Consider the following 15,855-nt stretch of genomic DNA (forward strand, 5'->3'; position numbering starts at 1 on the left):
TTTGCTCAAGATAATTTGAGTTAGTTCTTGAAAAGTAATATTCTGCAATATTTAGAAATAAATACAGTTTATTAAATATTTTTATAATTGCAATATCAATAATGGAATACTTTTGAAAAGTCTCATTACCATTACGATATTTTTTTCCGTCAAGTTTCTATGAAACAGCTAAGTAATATTCACATTTATTGCCTATAAAAGAGTTTTTATAGGTATGTAACAATAGATTCTTAACTAGCCATTGTTGTAATATTTATTCAGTTTATTCTCTAAATGCTAACAATGTCATGTATTTCATAATCCTTCTTGTAAATAAATTAATATTATATGCATAGTGTAGGACACAAAAGAAACAGTCATAATAAAATCTAAAATTTGAAGTAAAAAAATGCAAACTGCAACTAACTTGAAGTGCATGAAATTTTCAACTCATTAGCAATGATTATTGCTTTTATTTTTAATGAATTTAAAGACCCTTCTACTAAAAGTTTTAGAGTTAGAAGTATGAAGGCTTTTTAAATTCATACAAGAGCACTGGTTTTGGCAATTTTAATTTCACTTTTAGAATGGTCTATCGTGACTGATTCATCAGATTTGTTTTTAAAAAAATTTCACTTAAATTGCCACTATTGTTATTTAAGTTGTTTTTAACTCTTTATAGAAATACATTCCCGAAATATATAGGAAGAATGGTGATTAAGGAACACCTTATATATCTTTTGGTGTTCAAAATCTACATATTTTAAACAGAATTTAAATAATGAAATTATTTTTTGCTGACAAGATTGTTAGCTGCATTTCGAAACCCACAAAAAAGAAATTTTATGTAAAGCTACACTCATTTGATCTAATATAGTACACAAATTTCCAAAGCTTTTTCACATCATAATTTTCTGCATATATCTTTAGATTATTTAAATCTGATATATTATTTTATGTATGAGTAGTCAAGTTGCAATTTTATTTAAACACTATGCAAATTTTTTTTATAACTTTTGTGAAAAAAGCTATTGTAGCTTAATAAAAGTGACTGATGTCTATAATTTATTTTTACCAAAAATTAACAAAAACAAATTATTCTTGCTGCTGCTATCATAAGCTTTGCAAATAGAGAACTTATTTGTTACCTCATACATTATAATTTTTCTACTTCATGCATTGAATAACTATTTTTTATAAAACTTGTTAAGCATTAAGTACCTGGAAAAGTTCAAGAGATCTCAGTTTATGACTTGTTTTATTTTAAAAAAATTCTATTAATAATATTGCACAGCCTTAGTTAAGAGGAGGAAGACCACAAAAAACAAGTTGACTTTTGGAAGCCATAAGAAATTTAATTTTAAGGAATTAATAATTACTTAATTTTTCCTAAGTGTAATAATAACAAATATTTCTATAAGTAAAAGACTAGATCTGCTTTTGAAGTTTTGCACAGGTAGTCTTTTTATTTTTTATAAAATCAAGTTATTACATATTTTTAATTTTATCAGAGGAATTTTTTATTCTATAACATTAATTACTTTCATTTCTTTTTTCCTAAAAATAATTTTTTTAATATTTTTTTGAACAAAGTTAAAAAGCATTTTTTTTTTGAAGTTCAGGTTTCCTTTTATGTTATTTATAAACTCTTCAATATAATTGCCTTCTATTCAAGGCCTGAGACAAAGTTTCTTTTGATTATGATGAATATGTCCTTGTAATCAGCTCTGTCTATAGAGTACTTACTGAATATAACATCCTTTAACAAGTTTAAGAATCAGTAAACCTCCTCAGAGCTGAAATCAATTTTTACGTTTTTGAAGAATTACAGATGGAATCATTCATGTTCACATCCAGAATTTTTCTACTGTCTTTATCTGAAAGGTTTTTCGCAATATTTTCAATAACTTCTTGGATGATGTTATTTTCAGTAATCTTCATATACTTATCATAATTAAAAGAAAATTCATTCCATTGCTCAGATAAACTAGGACATTTACTAAGATTTTTTGAATACTAAAATTTTGATTTATGGAATGAGTTTAGAATTATAGTGTAGACTACTTTTTTCCATGTTTGCATGCTTTGCTTAGTATTTTACTAGCATCTAACTCTTTTATTTTCACCACAATTATTCTACATTAAATTAAATGTGAACTGTTTGCCCATTTACTAGAAGTTTATCTATTTAAAGTGTGCTTACATATTAATTTTTTTACAAGTTCAGAAAGCAATCAGTTTTCCCCTGGAAAACATTGAACTAACCAAAATTGCGGGGAAATTATTGAACTTGGCCATAACTAGAAATTTTTTTGAAGAATTACAGCCACTTAAAATTATCCATATTCAAATTAATAAAAGGTCACAATTGTGATATCAAATATCTAATTTTTAATTATACGTAAGCTGAAGATTGTTAAGTTGAATCACACTGCACTTTTAATAAAAGTTATAAAATTTATTTTTCTTTTTTTAAAGTTTTAAAAGTTAATTTTCTAGGGAACAAAACTATGTATTTAAATTCTTTTTTGAGAAGCATTTATTAAATATACATAAATTATATAATTAAGACTTTCTTTCTAACTACTAATCTATTGCAAATCTATTTATCCCTTCTTTTCTATTTGCAAACTGTGATTATGACATTTTATTCCCTTATAGTTGTTTCTAGGAATAGTAGTTGGGGGAAAACAATAATTCGGTATGGAAATTTTTAAATTGTTTTAAGCAATTCGATGTGTAAGTTTTATTAATAATTATTTCATAAATCTATAAACTCCTATATATTCAAATTTCACTTTTAGGGAAGAAAAAGTGAAATTAAGTATGCAAATAAAAGTATTTAGAATTGTTTGGTTATAAATAGAGAGAAAAATTATGGAAGTTGCAATAAAATTACAACAAGGAAACCTAAGTAAAAAGAAATTCGACAACATCAGCTGACTTAGTAATTGTGATTAATTTAGTAATTTATATAATATCTTTAAAAAAAAGAAATTAGTTTAATTGAAATATAGCTGATAAAAAATATTTGTATAAATAAATTATTTAAATATTTGTCCTATTCGTAATTTAGCTTTATTATTAAAAAAAAAAAATTATGTATTTTCTATTTGTTTTTGTAATTTTCGATTTCAAAGTTTTTGAGCTGCTGTCTACTGAAGTAATGCAATTTATGCTGCTAAATTTTAATTGTCTAACCTCTGAATTATTGTTGTACATTACTGCAAAGAACTATTATTTTAAATAAACCATACTAAATTCAGTGGTGAGATAGTCCGTACATAGAGGGCTGCAGGAGCAGGTGATCTTGTTGGGTGGTCAGCCGAACGCAGAACCACATAGAGGGCCAAGGACTACTGCTACCAACTCAGTTTCCTTGACCTTGGGCTGCTGGAGCAGGTGATCTTGTTGGGTGGTCAGCCGAACGCAGAACCCTCAGCTTTTAGTCTACAAGCAAACTTGGTTCTCATTTTATCGACCCAATGAAGGGATGGAAGACTGAGTCAACTTTGCCCGGTCCGAGGACTGAACCCGGAACACGTGGCACAAGAGCGTGAAGCGCTAATTATTTCAAGTAAAACATTAAAAAAAATAAGATATAGTACCTGTTTAAAATTATTTTTTCAATAATTTTGTGTGTGTGTGTGTTTTTTCTTCTTTTTTTTAAATAACCATTTGGAAATTTAAATTAACACTGAGGATCATATCAATTATCAATGCGTGTTTTTTTTTATTATTTTTTAAATGTAATTTAACATTAACTGTTATCTAAATTTTTAGCTAAAACATAAATATCTGCCCCATTTTTGTTCAAGCTCAAAGCTGCTCTGCCCAACTAAATAAAAACTGAGAGCTTCTTTCTCCTAGAACTGATATGTTTCTATGATTGAATAATAGAACAGGTTTAACGTTTCGTCTCTCTATAAAGAAAAAGCAAATGTTTAGTTTTGAAAACGAACCATTTATAAGGCTCCACCATTCACGAGTAGCCTATTTAAAATTAATTTGGTTTCAACGATAAAGATGGAACTTGCGTTTCTCTCTGATAATTTCAATGCTTATAGTTGCTCTTTTTTTGTTCAAATTTTAATTTCTATAAATATTTATTTCTGATTTCAATTCCAAAGATAACTTTTACCCCAATTATTAATAAAATGTTTTAACTTTAACTAACGGTCCCGCAGTGGACTGATCGTTAAGACACGGTTCCCAGCAGATCACCGAAGTCAAGCATCACTGGCTACGGTCAGTGTGCGGGCGGCTGACCACTTGGATCAATCTGCGTAGGGACAGAGAGTGTGCGGTATTGGTCCTCGTTAAACTGTGCTACCGTAAAGTGCTCGACTTTGAGTGCAGGTCATCGGGCTACCGAAGCGGGGGCGCCATCCCCTCCGCAGAGGAACAAAATTGTGATGGCATGTCTTCGGATCATCCTCCAGGATGTTTCCCAGACCGTCGCCAATAGCCCATTGTCAGGGACCGACTTACAGATTTGGGGGCCCCGGGCACAGATGAATTTGGGGGCCCCAGCTAAAGAGCCGATAAATTTTAGTTAACATGCAAGGTCTTAAACTTAATATTGAAAAAGTATTTTTCAGACCATAAAAATTGCAAGTACTAACATGAAACCTTATTTAGAAGTACGTCCCCCAGATATTCAGAATTTAATTTAGTGAAATTGCTAAAAAAAATACAAAAATTTAATAAATATATCTAGAGGTTATGGCTAGAATGTTAAAAATTATGAAGGAAACAAGATATTTGTACCGAAATCTGATAAAAGTAATTGAAGTCTGATAAAAGTAATCATCAACATTCGAAAATTTCTTTCAAAGGGATCTTCTACATAAGGTTTTGTATTGGCCATGTAATGTAAAAGATCATTTATTGGGAAAGGGGGCCCCTCAAATGTTGGGGGCCCCGGGCACGTGCCCCGAATGCCCTCCTGTAAATCAGTCCCTGCCCATTGTGCAACTCTACTGCGATGTAAATTAACAACAACAATTTAACTATTAATTATGTTGAAGTGACAAATTTGGTTGCTGGAGTTTACACGAATACCGGTTCCATGTTTAGAACCTCCTTTGTTTTGTTTAGATGGAAAATTGAATGTAGTATGTTTTAACATTTCACAATGTTTTTCGCATTTAGATTATTCGAAAAATATTGCAAAAATTTCTCAATACTTACTTTATTAAGGGCTTGTTAAGGGCATTATTGAATCCAAATTTAAAATTATACATATTACTCCGGACATTGCTGAACAACAGTGGACTGATCGTAAAGACAAAGTTCCAAGCATCACCAGCAGCTCCTAGTTAGATCAGATTACTATAAGGGACTGAGGATACTCGATATCGGTCCTCGTTAAACTGCTCTGCCGTGAAATGTCCGATTTTGCGTATAGGTTGTCGGGATACCAAAATGGTAGCGGGAGAGCTATCCCCTTTCTATATAATCAAAATCGCGATGCCATGCCTTTGAAACATCATTAAAGATGTTTCCAGACTTCACCAATACACTGTGAAAGCTGCACAGTGTATTGACGACAACTCTAGTACGAAGTAGTAAGGTACTACTGCGAAGGCATTTGTAAAACGCCATCTGTATCAATAAAATTTCAACATCCACTTTGCAAGCTATAAGCTGCAAATATTCAAAGCATAAGGTTCCAAAGAGAGTGACATACCCCATGAATAAAAGTAAACAAAATAAATATTGCCTCCTCACGACTGTATTTGTGATATTTAATATAATTATAATCTTTTAGCAAGTAAGCTTAGTGTTTTTTGTTTAAATCCATAATCATATTTATTTAAGAGCAATCCAAATTGAATTTTAGAAGCCGTAAGACATTTTAACTTTAAAAATATTTTGCATAACAATTACTTAAATAAATAACTTTATTAATAAAGCACAGTTAGTTATTAACCTTATCTTATTTTTCAGATGTTCGGCCACGTATGTGTCTCCTCTTCTAAACTAAATTATAAAGGTTAGTTAGTTTTAAATTTTCTCTGGAGTTTTTCTTGTCTTGTGGATTTTATTTATATATTACTATTATTTATTTATATATTCATATATTACTTTTGTTCCTGCAGTTTTTTTGTAGCATGAACACGAAGGAATACGGGAAATTTTTTGACGCTTTAAATAGTTCATGTTTTCTTAATAGTAAAATTAATTCGCATTTTATATTAATTCTACATTGTTTAAAAAAAAGATGCAAAACATTGCTGTTGGGCATTTCAGAACCTCCTGCAAAAAGGCACTATCTCAATTTTAATAAATTTCGATAAATTACAGAGTAAGTATGATGCTTACATCCGAATTTAAATGTTATCTGAATTTTAAGAGATTTAGATTGTTATCATTTATAAATGATCCTTTTTTTGGAAATTTTTGATAACAAGAAGCAGCTAATTCCATTAATTACAGCAGACTCTGTATTTGTATAAAATCTGATGGGTAATCTCAAATTTGTTGAAGTTAAAAGAAATTCACATTAATCTAACTCAACTGTATTGTTTGTTCTATATATTTATATTTTATTTCTATAAACTTTTTTTTTTTGTATAAAATGCTGATAGAAATCTGTGGAATTTTCTTTTGCCTATTTTTTCAAAGTTTTATAAAATTAATTATTCATACATTTTTTTTTGGCAGTCTATAAAATTTTTGCCGTAGATTTTTTGGCCTTATTTATTTAAAAGTTAATTACTTTATCTGGCAAAGAATAATTTTTTTTTAATACTTATTGCTTAAAGTAAGAAATAAGAAAATCAAACTGTCGTTGTAGAGATTAACAATAAATTGTATGAAAAAAATTCTTTTTGAAATTATCTGTTGTCTCTTAAATATCTCTTTGTTTAAACAAACACAATTAAATCATTGTGTTTAAAGAAATTGTTTTTTAATTTATACATTTACTCAAGGTAATTTAGTATAAATTGATTAACTTGTTAACAAAATTCTTTTTTTCACACTTAGTGAAAGTAAAACAATATGAGACATAAAAATAAATTCTATAAAGATAAGATTTTTTTTTATTTTATAAGTTTCAAAACTTTTTCTCATGAGCAGAATTTTTTGTTTGTTAGCATAGTGAGCTTCGTTTTTTAATTTTTTAAATTACTGTCCTCTTTTTTCAATATATAAAAAAACTGATGTAAGAAGCACAATTTTGTAAAAATGTTTATAAAATTATACACTTTTTGATGCTACATTAGAGCCTGTTTTTGAAAACCGTGGAGCACAGCAGTAAGTACAGTACATTTCTATGACATCTGCTGATAGATTTTTTAAAAAAAGTTTAAACATTTTCTGAACTGTCCTAAAATATTTAAAATCTTAAACTAAAATTATCTGCTGATGTAAAAGTTCAATTTCATTTTCGAAAGTCTCTGATGATTTTCTATTTATTAAGTTGATTTTTAGTTTACCCTTAACGGACCAATGCAACCATATAAGCAGCACAGGACTTTTACTTACTGTTGTCTCATATATGGTGGAAAATCAATTTTATAATTTTTATTGCACTTATTGTTGCCAGATACAATTCATTAATTATAATTTATTATGCAATTAACCTTATAATTAATTATTATATTTACAATTAATTGATAGCAATTCATTTTCTTTGAAATTAGAATGTTAAATCTACCGTTTCTCTTTATAAGAGAAATAACTTGGACCCGGTGGAAGTAAACTTAAAATACTTTCCAGACCATTAAGGGTTAATTTAAAATTTTATGATTTGGTTGGACCATTTCTCTATAGGATTTATTAGATTTTTTTATTAATGTATAAAATTTAAAATTAGTTAAACTACATGCATTCAGTGTTTTCATTACAGAAAAAAATGAGAGAGAATTTCTCATACCCAAAGTCATTTCATCTCACTTAACTTTTTGAGATCTCACCCTTTCTCAAAAACAGGGTGAGATCTCAAAAAGTTAAGTGAGATTTCTAAAAATTAAAAAGCACAAATTAGACTTGGAAAAAAATATTTCTTTAATTATAATTCATTTTTAACATCTTCTAATATTTTAAAACATTGAATATTTTTGCTGCATCATCATATAGAAAACGTTCTATATCTACTTTTTCATCAGCTTTTCTCATTAGGTTGCTCAAATGTTTATCAGTCATTTGTATACGATATTTTGTCTTAATTCGGTTTCAAGTGCTAAATGACCTTGCAACAGACGCTGAACAATTCGGAATCACTAAGTAAATTTGTAGCATTGAAAAAAATTTAAACATCTTACATGAAGAAATCTTACCTTCGGTGAACACATGGTTGCAGAGAAATTTGTTCTGAAAGGTGTTCCGTCATTTGGGGGGGGGGGGACATTGTGTTCTGCTGTTCACACTGGTTCTGAACAATACTGGTAAATAGGGAAGCTAGATAACAAGGATCGATGTTAAAAATAATGAAAGATCAAGGAAGAAAAGTGAAACGGATTTTATTAAAAATGGCAGAAGACTAATTTTTTTTCTCCAAAATTCGCGAATTTTGAAAATAATTAATAGAGTGTGCGATCTTCTTATAATAATAATCGTTAATAATTTTTTTTATGCGAGAAAAGAAAAAAATAAGCGAGATTCTCGCATTATCGCGCTTTAGTAAAAACACTGTGCATTGTTTCATAATTCCTATCTATTTTATCTATGCATATATTGCTATATATACATGTTATATTAAATCTATATCTGATATATAAATCTTACACTAGTCTCGGCCTGTTTCATAATTCCTATCTATTTTATCTATGCAAATATTGCTATACATACATGGTATATTAAATCTATGTCTGTTTTATAAATCTTACCATAGTCTCAGCCTGATTGCACATAGACAGGAAAAATTAAATTTATGAATATAGATGTTGCAGATTGACTTAACAAGTTCTGCTACTAGGCACTAGAGTTTAATCTTCTGTGCAAAATACTTTACAGTATCAAAAATTCTATGCTATTTTGATTAATAATGTATTTGCACTTTTTTTTACCTTGGTTATGTTTTTTATTTATCATCACTACCCTTTTTTTATTCTTTTTGATACTCTTTTACGTTTTTTTTCTCTTTTTTTTCTTCTTACGATTTGTTAACATTAAGTTTTTTTACTTTTTGAAAGCATTTCAGTATTTTCACTCTCATAATAATGACTCAAATAAATTTTTTGAAAGACACTTTAAGTATTATTGTGCATTGATATATTTAAAGTGATTATTAATTTTTATGTATATTGTGCTAATTATGTCCTATGACTTTTTATTAGCTTTCAAGTCTATTATTCAGAAAAGGTATTGCTCTAGAATGTGGTTATTCTCTAGGATTAGTAACGTAAGTTCTAATATATTTTCAATTATATCATTGTATAAAAATAAATGTGTTTTTATTTATTTAATTTAAATTACTTCATTTAAATTAATAAATTTATTTTATTTAATTTAAATGAAGCTTGTGAATATGAATATTTGGTTAGTAAGGAAATAAATAAATAGGTACCAAAATCCTTTTGAATAAATTATTTCAAAAAAGGATGAAATAATTTTTATTTATGCTTTTATTAGCAAAATATATATAATTTTAAAACTATCAATCAAGCAATCTTTACTGTCAGGTAATTGGTAAATTTTGGGTCCAATTTAAACCTTATTAAATATAAGCACTTTTTTTAACAACCTATTTATTTATCAATAATATAATTTCAATCATTTTCTATAATTATCTTTTGCTCTTTACACATTATGGAATTTTGAGTTTTCTTCAAAGAAAACCATTAATTTCTATTTCTTTGATACAGTGAATATTTTTGGCGTTAAGTGTATTTTGCAGTTATCTGGATAAGTAAAAATCTGAATTGACAAAGTTATGTAAATAGGATGCATTTTTCTTATAAATGATTTTTCACATTGTCTGATAAGGGGCATGTTGTGATAAAGATTCACCAACTTATTCATTACGTGCCAAACGTGGGCATTTTGTTTTACATTTCAACATTAAGACAGTTGTTTGAATAAGTTCTCATAATTATTTGATGCATTACAAAACATTGATGTCATTACATTACATTGTCAATACAAATATTATTATTTTTTTTATTCCTGAAAATAACTATAGGGTTCAAACATTTGGAATCTCCTAAGATTCAATATAAAAGGATGAATCATTCTTAAAAAAAGGAAAGAAAAAAAAGTTGTTTTTTTGCTGTAACTTAGTTATTAAAATTTTTCTAATGTTTTATCCGCATATATATTTAAGTTCTTATAAAACTATGCAACTATTTATTAAAAATAATTTAAATATTTATGATTTATTTTTCAATAATGAAGCAAATATCTCCTGCATGAACATCTATAGCTCGATAACATAAAATATTTTATAACACAACACCTACACTAATAAAAATTTGATCTTAAGGGGAAAATTTAAACTCCACAGAGAAATATCTTAAGAACATAAACATCAATAATCTTATTTAATAGTTTATAGATGAACAAACTAGCATCTAATAGAACCAATTTGAGACCTTCTCTGGCCTTTACTAGGCCGTCATGGTGATTAAAAAGTTCTAACTTACCTTTTTTTTTAAAAAATATTAGTTTTATTTTTTATCTTCTCCTTCAGAAAATGTCAGCTTCTCTTGACTCTGGAAATAATGCAAATCAGCTGTAGATAGTTTGGGAGAAAAAACAAACTTTTCATCCCATTAAGAATGCAACTTATTTAACTGTTTATAATTTCCATTCTAGTATTTAGCAAAAATTTTACTGTCTTCTCCATGAATAGACAATAAGAAAATCAAATAAGAAAAGTCTATTTCAAAAATGTAATAAATACTTCAGGTCAAGGCATGAAATTTCAACTTGCCAACTTGTTGTTGGTAAATAAATATTTAAGACTGACAAGTAAATTTTTTAATTTAAGATACTGAGTTTTAAATTATTGTGTCTCAATTAATGCAATTATTATTAATTTGTGTCTCAATCTAGCGGCGCATGTAAGTAATTTGAATTCAATTGATAGCGTTTGATATTTAAGAAAAAAAAATGCTAAGTCACCCATCTTTTCTCTATGAAACCATTATTAATTTCGAAAACCTTAGGACAATCTTACTATGATTTAATGTTATAAATCTTTTATTATGTTTCGATCATTTTTCAAGTTTCTGCCTTCTTTTAGGGATTTGGTTACTAAAAGATTTTTCACATTTTAATGAATGGGAAATAGTTGCCAGCAATTCTTGCTAGTACATTTAAAACTGAAATTTCTCCTCTGCTTTAAACAGATTACCTTATAAAAATAAACGTTTTGTTTTATCAGCTTAAAAACTGAATAACTTGAGTATTAAAACATCTTCTGTTTACAATTCAACTATTGCTGTAAATGTTGTCTTGTTTTGTTGTTGAAAATTTTGATTTGTTAGAATTTTTATAAAATTATTTCAGAAAATAGTTTACTCTATATCTACTACTATATCACTTACTCTATATCACTTGAATATGCAACCTGCTCTTGTTTTCCTCAAGGCCCCCGTGACAGAATCATGGTGACTTGGCGACATTGTCGTAGAACATTACGGAGTTCCTGTGGAAAGATTTTTTATTTGTTAAGCAAAGAAGTTTGGATTTTTTTTACTGCAGAAGTTTTTGAAATATTTTTTATTCTACAGATCGTTTTTTCCCCTTTCTTCAGAATTATGTTTTGAAAATGCCTTTCTCCTGTATCGGAGGGGGAAAAAATGCTTTTGATTTTTTCTTACTTTCTTTTGAGAATCTAAAAATTGACTTTTGTCAGAATTTCAAATTGATATTATAAAGAGTAATTTCCAAATAGCAAAAATTTAAAAGAAGTTAACGATGCAAATATTTTTTAGAATGGGAGAATATTGTCAGTTATACTTGAATATGTATTCTTTTATATTTAGATTTTAAAAAAATCTTACATTTATAATTTTAAAAAAATTATACTGTTCTGTTCTATACATGAAGGCTTTTTTTGTAAACAGAAAGCGCTTCTGTTACTTTAAATTAGTAACATATGTATTTGCTACTACTATTAAAAATGTCTCTCAGAAAGGTATTAGTACTAGAGAGAATTGTTGAAGAAAGCTTGAAAAATTCTGCCACATTCCATTTTTTCGCTGTCAACGTTACTTTTTTTTGGTTTCAAATCCAGTTTGTTTTCATTATTTGGATTTTGGGCATCTTGAATTAGTGCCTATTTTTGAGCGTTTGACATGTGTCAACTTTTTCTACTTTTGTAACTTTTAAAGCAATTGAAGCTTTTATGTTATTAAGTATATTTTCCACCTCAATTTCTTGTAATTATCCATTTAGCTTTATTTAAAAATGTTTTAAATTTTGATCGTCATTAAAAAGAAATCTCATTCGATGTGATGTGACACTACTGTGTATGGTTTCCTAATAATTTCCCAAAATATATTTATTTCATAAATTCAGCATCTTGCTCCTACATTTAAGAATCTATCACAATATAAAAATTTTAATCGAATTGAAATCATGTATTGGCTTATAAGTAATTGAGTACTTATATTTATTACTATAAAACTTTTAATGTTGCCTAACTCTATTCTTTTCTACACTAGGTTAAACAAAATCTGTTACCATTAGAACAATTTCGAGTCTTCCAGTGTTCTCTCTCACAAAATAATTTCAGCGATGTCTTTTCAGAGCAATCAAAACAACACTTTTTAAAGTCTATAGAGAAATTAGCCTATAAAGATAAAAGGAAATCTAAAAAAGAGGCTGCAGTGTTGGTTCCATTATGCATCGCAAATGGGGAACCATCCGTATTACTAACTCTTCGATCTTGGAAAATGGGACGAAATAAAGGAGACGTTAGTTTCCCTGGTGGTATGAGGGAAACCTCTGATAAAGATGTCGTTGATCTGGCATTGCGTGAAACAGAGGAAGAAATCGGCTTATCACCTAAAGTTGCTCAAATATGGACCCTATTGCCAAGCATACCTAGGGATGATTTTAGGGTAACGCCAGTTATTGCGTTCATAGGTGATGTTAAAATTGAGGACTGCATAGTAAATCCAAGTGAAGTTGATCGAGTTTTTACTCTAACTTTAAAATCTCTGTGTGATCCGAAAAACTTTCATTATACTGAATTTAAATCTGGTTATTCCTTACCTTTGTATATTGTTGGAGAGCATCGTGTGTGGGGATTGACGGCTGGAATATTGCATCATTTTTTATCAATATTTTTACCAAAGGTTTATACAAATAAGCTGCCTCGTCCGATGATGAAGAAACAAAAGCGTGCTCAATATTAAAATTAAATTATTAATTAGTATTTTGAACATTTCAAACTTATATATTTATTGATTATCCATTGATTCAACTATATATTATACCTAGTTTGTATTCTACCTTAGTATAATTTGATGGGAATTTTGGTCATAATAGCTGTGATTATTATCCTTTGGTTATAATCTTTTTAAATTGAAATATATAGATTGGGGTGTATAACCTTTTTCCTTTTTTGCCACAAAAAAAGAAGAAAAAAATAGCTTTTGAGGGTTGAGTTTCAAAGTTTTTATATCCTATATTAAAAATAACTTAATAATTTCTTAGTATGATAATAGAAGCTTTATTCATCTTAACTAAGAATATTTTTTTTGGTAAAAAGATAATCGTAAAAATTTCTAACAAAAAAATATTTAAATGTAAAAAAAATTGAATCCAACCAAAAAAAATCTAAATCTAAAAAAATTGCTAAAAATATAAAAGACAAAGCAAATTTATAAAATTAATTGTATAATTCTTTCATAGTAAAAAAAAAATTGCAGTGTTGTTACCGTAGTCTTCTTTTCATATAATAAAATAAAGAGTTCGCCATTAATACAATTAAATTACAACAAGCTTTTAACTTTTTCCTGTTGAAAAATAGTAGTTTTTAAACAAAATCTTGAACAATATGCGTTTTGAATATGTTTTGGTTAAAAATATTTTCTTTAAATAACTTCAGAAGTGCAAAAATTTTAAATCTTTGGTATATTAAGATAATGAAGTTAGTTTGGTGTGAAGTTATACATTTTTCTCGTGTAAATAGCAATGGGGTTTATTTTTCGCATAAAGTTTTGGCCAAAATGTTTGTGGAAAATTTTTCTAGTGCAAAATTATGTAATTTTTTTCATACCATTTTTGATAAGAAGAAGAGTGCCGCACATTACCCATTAAAAACTGGCTTGCTCTAACACTAGTGGTTGAATAAAAACTTTTATAACTTTAAAATGATAGATGTGGCTGGCTAAAGTTGATAAAATGAAATAGTATAGCGTTTTGCATTTAAGACACTTTTAACGTAGTTTCATTTTATGAACAAATATCTTTTTAATCTAAAACTGAGCAGTTTTCTATTCATGTTTGAAATAATATTGATTGATGATCTATATATTTTGAGTATCTTAATTCCTATTATTAAAATTATTTTTGTAGCTTGTAAAAAAGAGAGAGAGGGGGGGGGGAAAGGAAGACGATGTTTAGTTCACTATGTCCAATACTAATACAATAAAATAACCCATTTCAGTATTAAGCACTAATCATAAATAATCATCTTGATGGGCATCATTACGTCTTCCATTGTATAGCTATCTTACATAAAATGTTTATTTTAGTATACAGATTTTTTTTTTACTAGAACACAATTGAGCATTTAATTACATACTTGTTCACCATTTCTCTTTCAAGTAATATTTAGATAGTTTATACATGTGTATAAATAAAATTAATTTTAATTTTGTATTTAACATGGCCAGTTCAAAAGTGATTAATTTGAAATAAATTTCTTTTAATATTGTGTAATCAATCTCTAAGATTTTTTTCATACATTTCTTTAAAAATACATTTATTTTTGAGAAACTGATGAATATTAAGGATTTTACTGGATCTCTCAAATTTTAATGGAACACTTTAATTTTTAATTTAATAAATATCTTTCTTAACATTCATCACAACATTCGTGTGAGAATGCTTTTTTTAAAACACACTTTTTTAAATTGCTTTTTAAAACAAAAATTTTTAATGAATTATTTTCAAATTTGCATTCTTTTATTCAGATTTTGCGTGTGTCAATATATCTAACAAAATCGAAGTGATTTTTTAAGGAATGAACTTTTTTCATTGCTTGGAAATTATTAATTTCAAACAGATAAAAAATTTTCTTTAAAATTATCCCAAAAATTAATTAGCATTCAACATCTTGTTGGGATTATCTATTTATAAAAGTTGTAGATTCAATCTATTAAAAAAATTATGGAATAGTAATTAATAAAAATAATTTAATTAATTTTTTTGGTACATCATGCAATTTGTTTTTCTCTTTCAAAACTTTAAACCAACAAAATTTTTAAAATTTGTGCAGTAGTGACGATCTGTTCACGTATGTATAATGTTTATTATTTATAATAAATTGTACTAATAAAATATTTTGTACAATATAAATGTCTGATTTATTTTTTCTTCCAAAGCAAATGAAAATGTCTTTCACTATTCTTGTCCTTCATAACCTTTACTTGAGGTATGCTTCATCAACGAAATTTGTAGTTTAACTTCTTTTTTTTTATTGTTACGAATTAAAATTTAGGTATCATCCATTGCATGAAATTGATAATTTTACACAAAAGGAAAATAATCAGGAGAAAATTGATCTAATTTTTTTATTTTTCAAGAATAATTTTGTCAAATGTAATGACACACCGAAAAAAATTGTCTTGATACGTATGAAAATATTTAAATGCATTATTGTAGAATTTAAAGTAAATTAAAAGCTGTCAGATTTTGTATAAAACATAATGTGAAACAGAAGAGAAAAAAAAAACATATCTTGTTTTT

General features: G+C 27.4%; 1 protein-coding gene across 3 annotated transcripts; it reads left to right on the top strand.

The window, feature by feature from the left end:
* Positions 1-5,612: 5,612 nt before the first annotated feature.
* On the top strand, positions 5,613-15,465 carry LOC107442275 (mitochondrial coenzyme A diphosphatase NUDT8). 3 transcript variants are annotated; one of them, XM_071180079.1, is made up of 4 exons: positions 5,613-5,684; positions 5,932-5,977; positions 9,267-9,331; positions 12,600-15,465. In XM_071180079.1, exons 2-4 carry the CDS (start codon positions 5,932-5,934, stop codon positions 13,293-13,295), a joined length of 807 nt encoding a protein of 268 aa, XP_071036180.1. In that variant the 5' UTR covers positions 5,613-5,684; the 3' UTR covers positions 13,296-15,465. The 3 variants fall into 3 exon arrangements, with proteins under 3 accessions (XP_071036180.1, XP_042897519.1, XP_042897520.1); XM_043041585.2 differs by having other exon boundaries at positions 5,641-5,755; XM_043041586.2 differs by having other exon boundaries at positions 5,672-5,829.
* Positions 15,466-15,855: the final 390 nt, after the last annotated feature.

This window comes from Parasteatoda tepidariorum, chromosome 4 (genome assembly GCF_043381705.1).
Source record: "Parasteatoda tepidariorum isolate YZ-2023 chromosome 4, CAS_Ptep_4.0, whole genome shotgun sequence".
NCBI lineage: Eukaryota > Metazoa > Arthropoda > Arachnida > Araneae > Theridiidae > Parasteatoda > Parasteatoda tepidariorum.

What these genes read in the sequence shown, in the direction of transcription:
- LOC107442275 (XM_071180079.1), top strand. Translation starts at nt 5,932, where the DNA reads ATGTTCGGCCACGTATGTGTCTCCTCTTCTAAACTAAATTATAAAG. An exon ending in TTCTAAACTAAATTATAAAG is followed by an intron (nt 5,978 to 9,266) that starts GTTAGTTAGTTT and finishes ACTTTTTATTAG; the next exon opens with CTTTCAAGTCTATTATTCAG. An exon ending in TATTCTCTAGGATTAGTAAC is followed by an intron (nt 9,332 to 12,599) that starts GTAAGTTCTAAT and finishes TTTCTACACTAG; the next exon opens with GTTAAACAAAATCTGTTACC.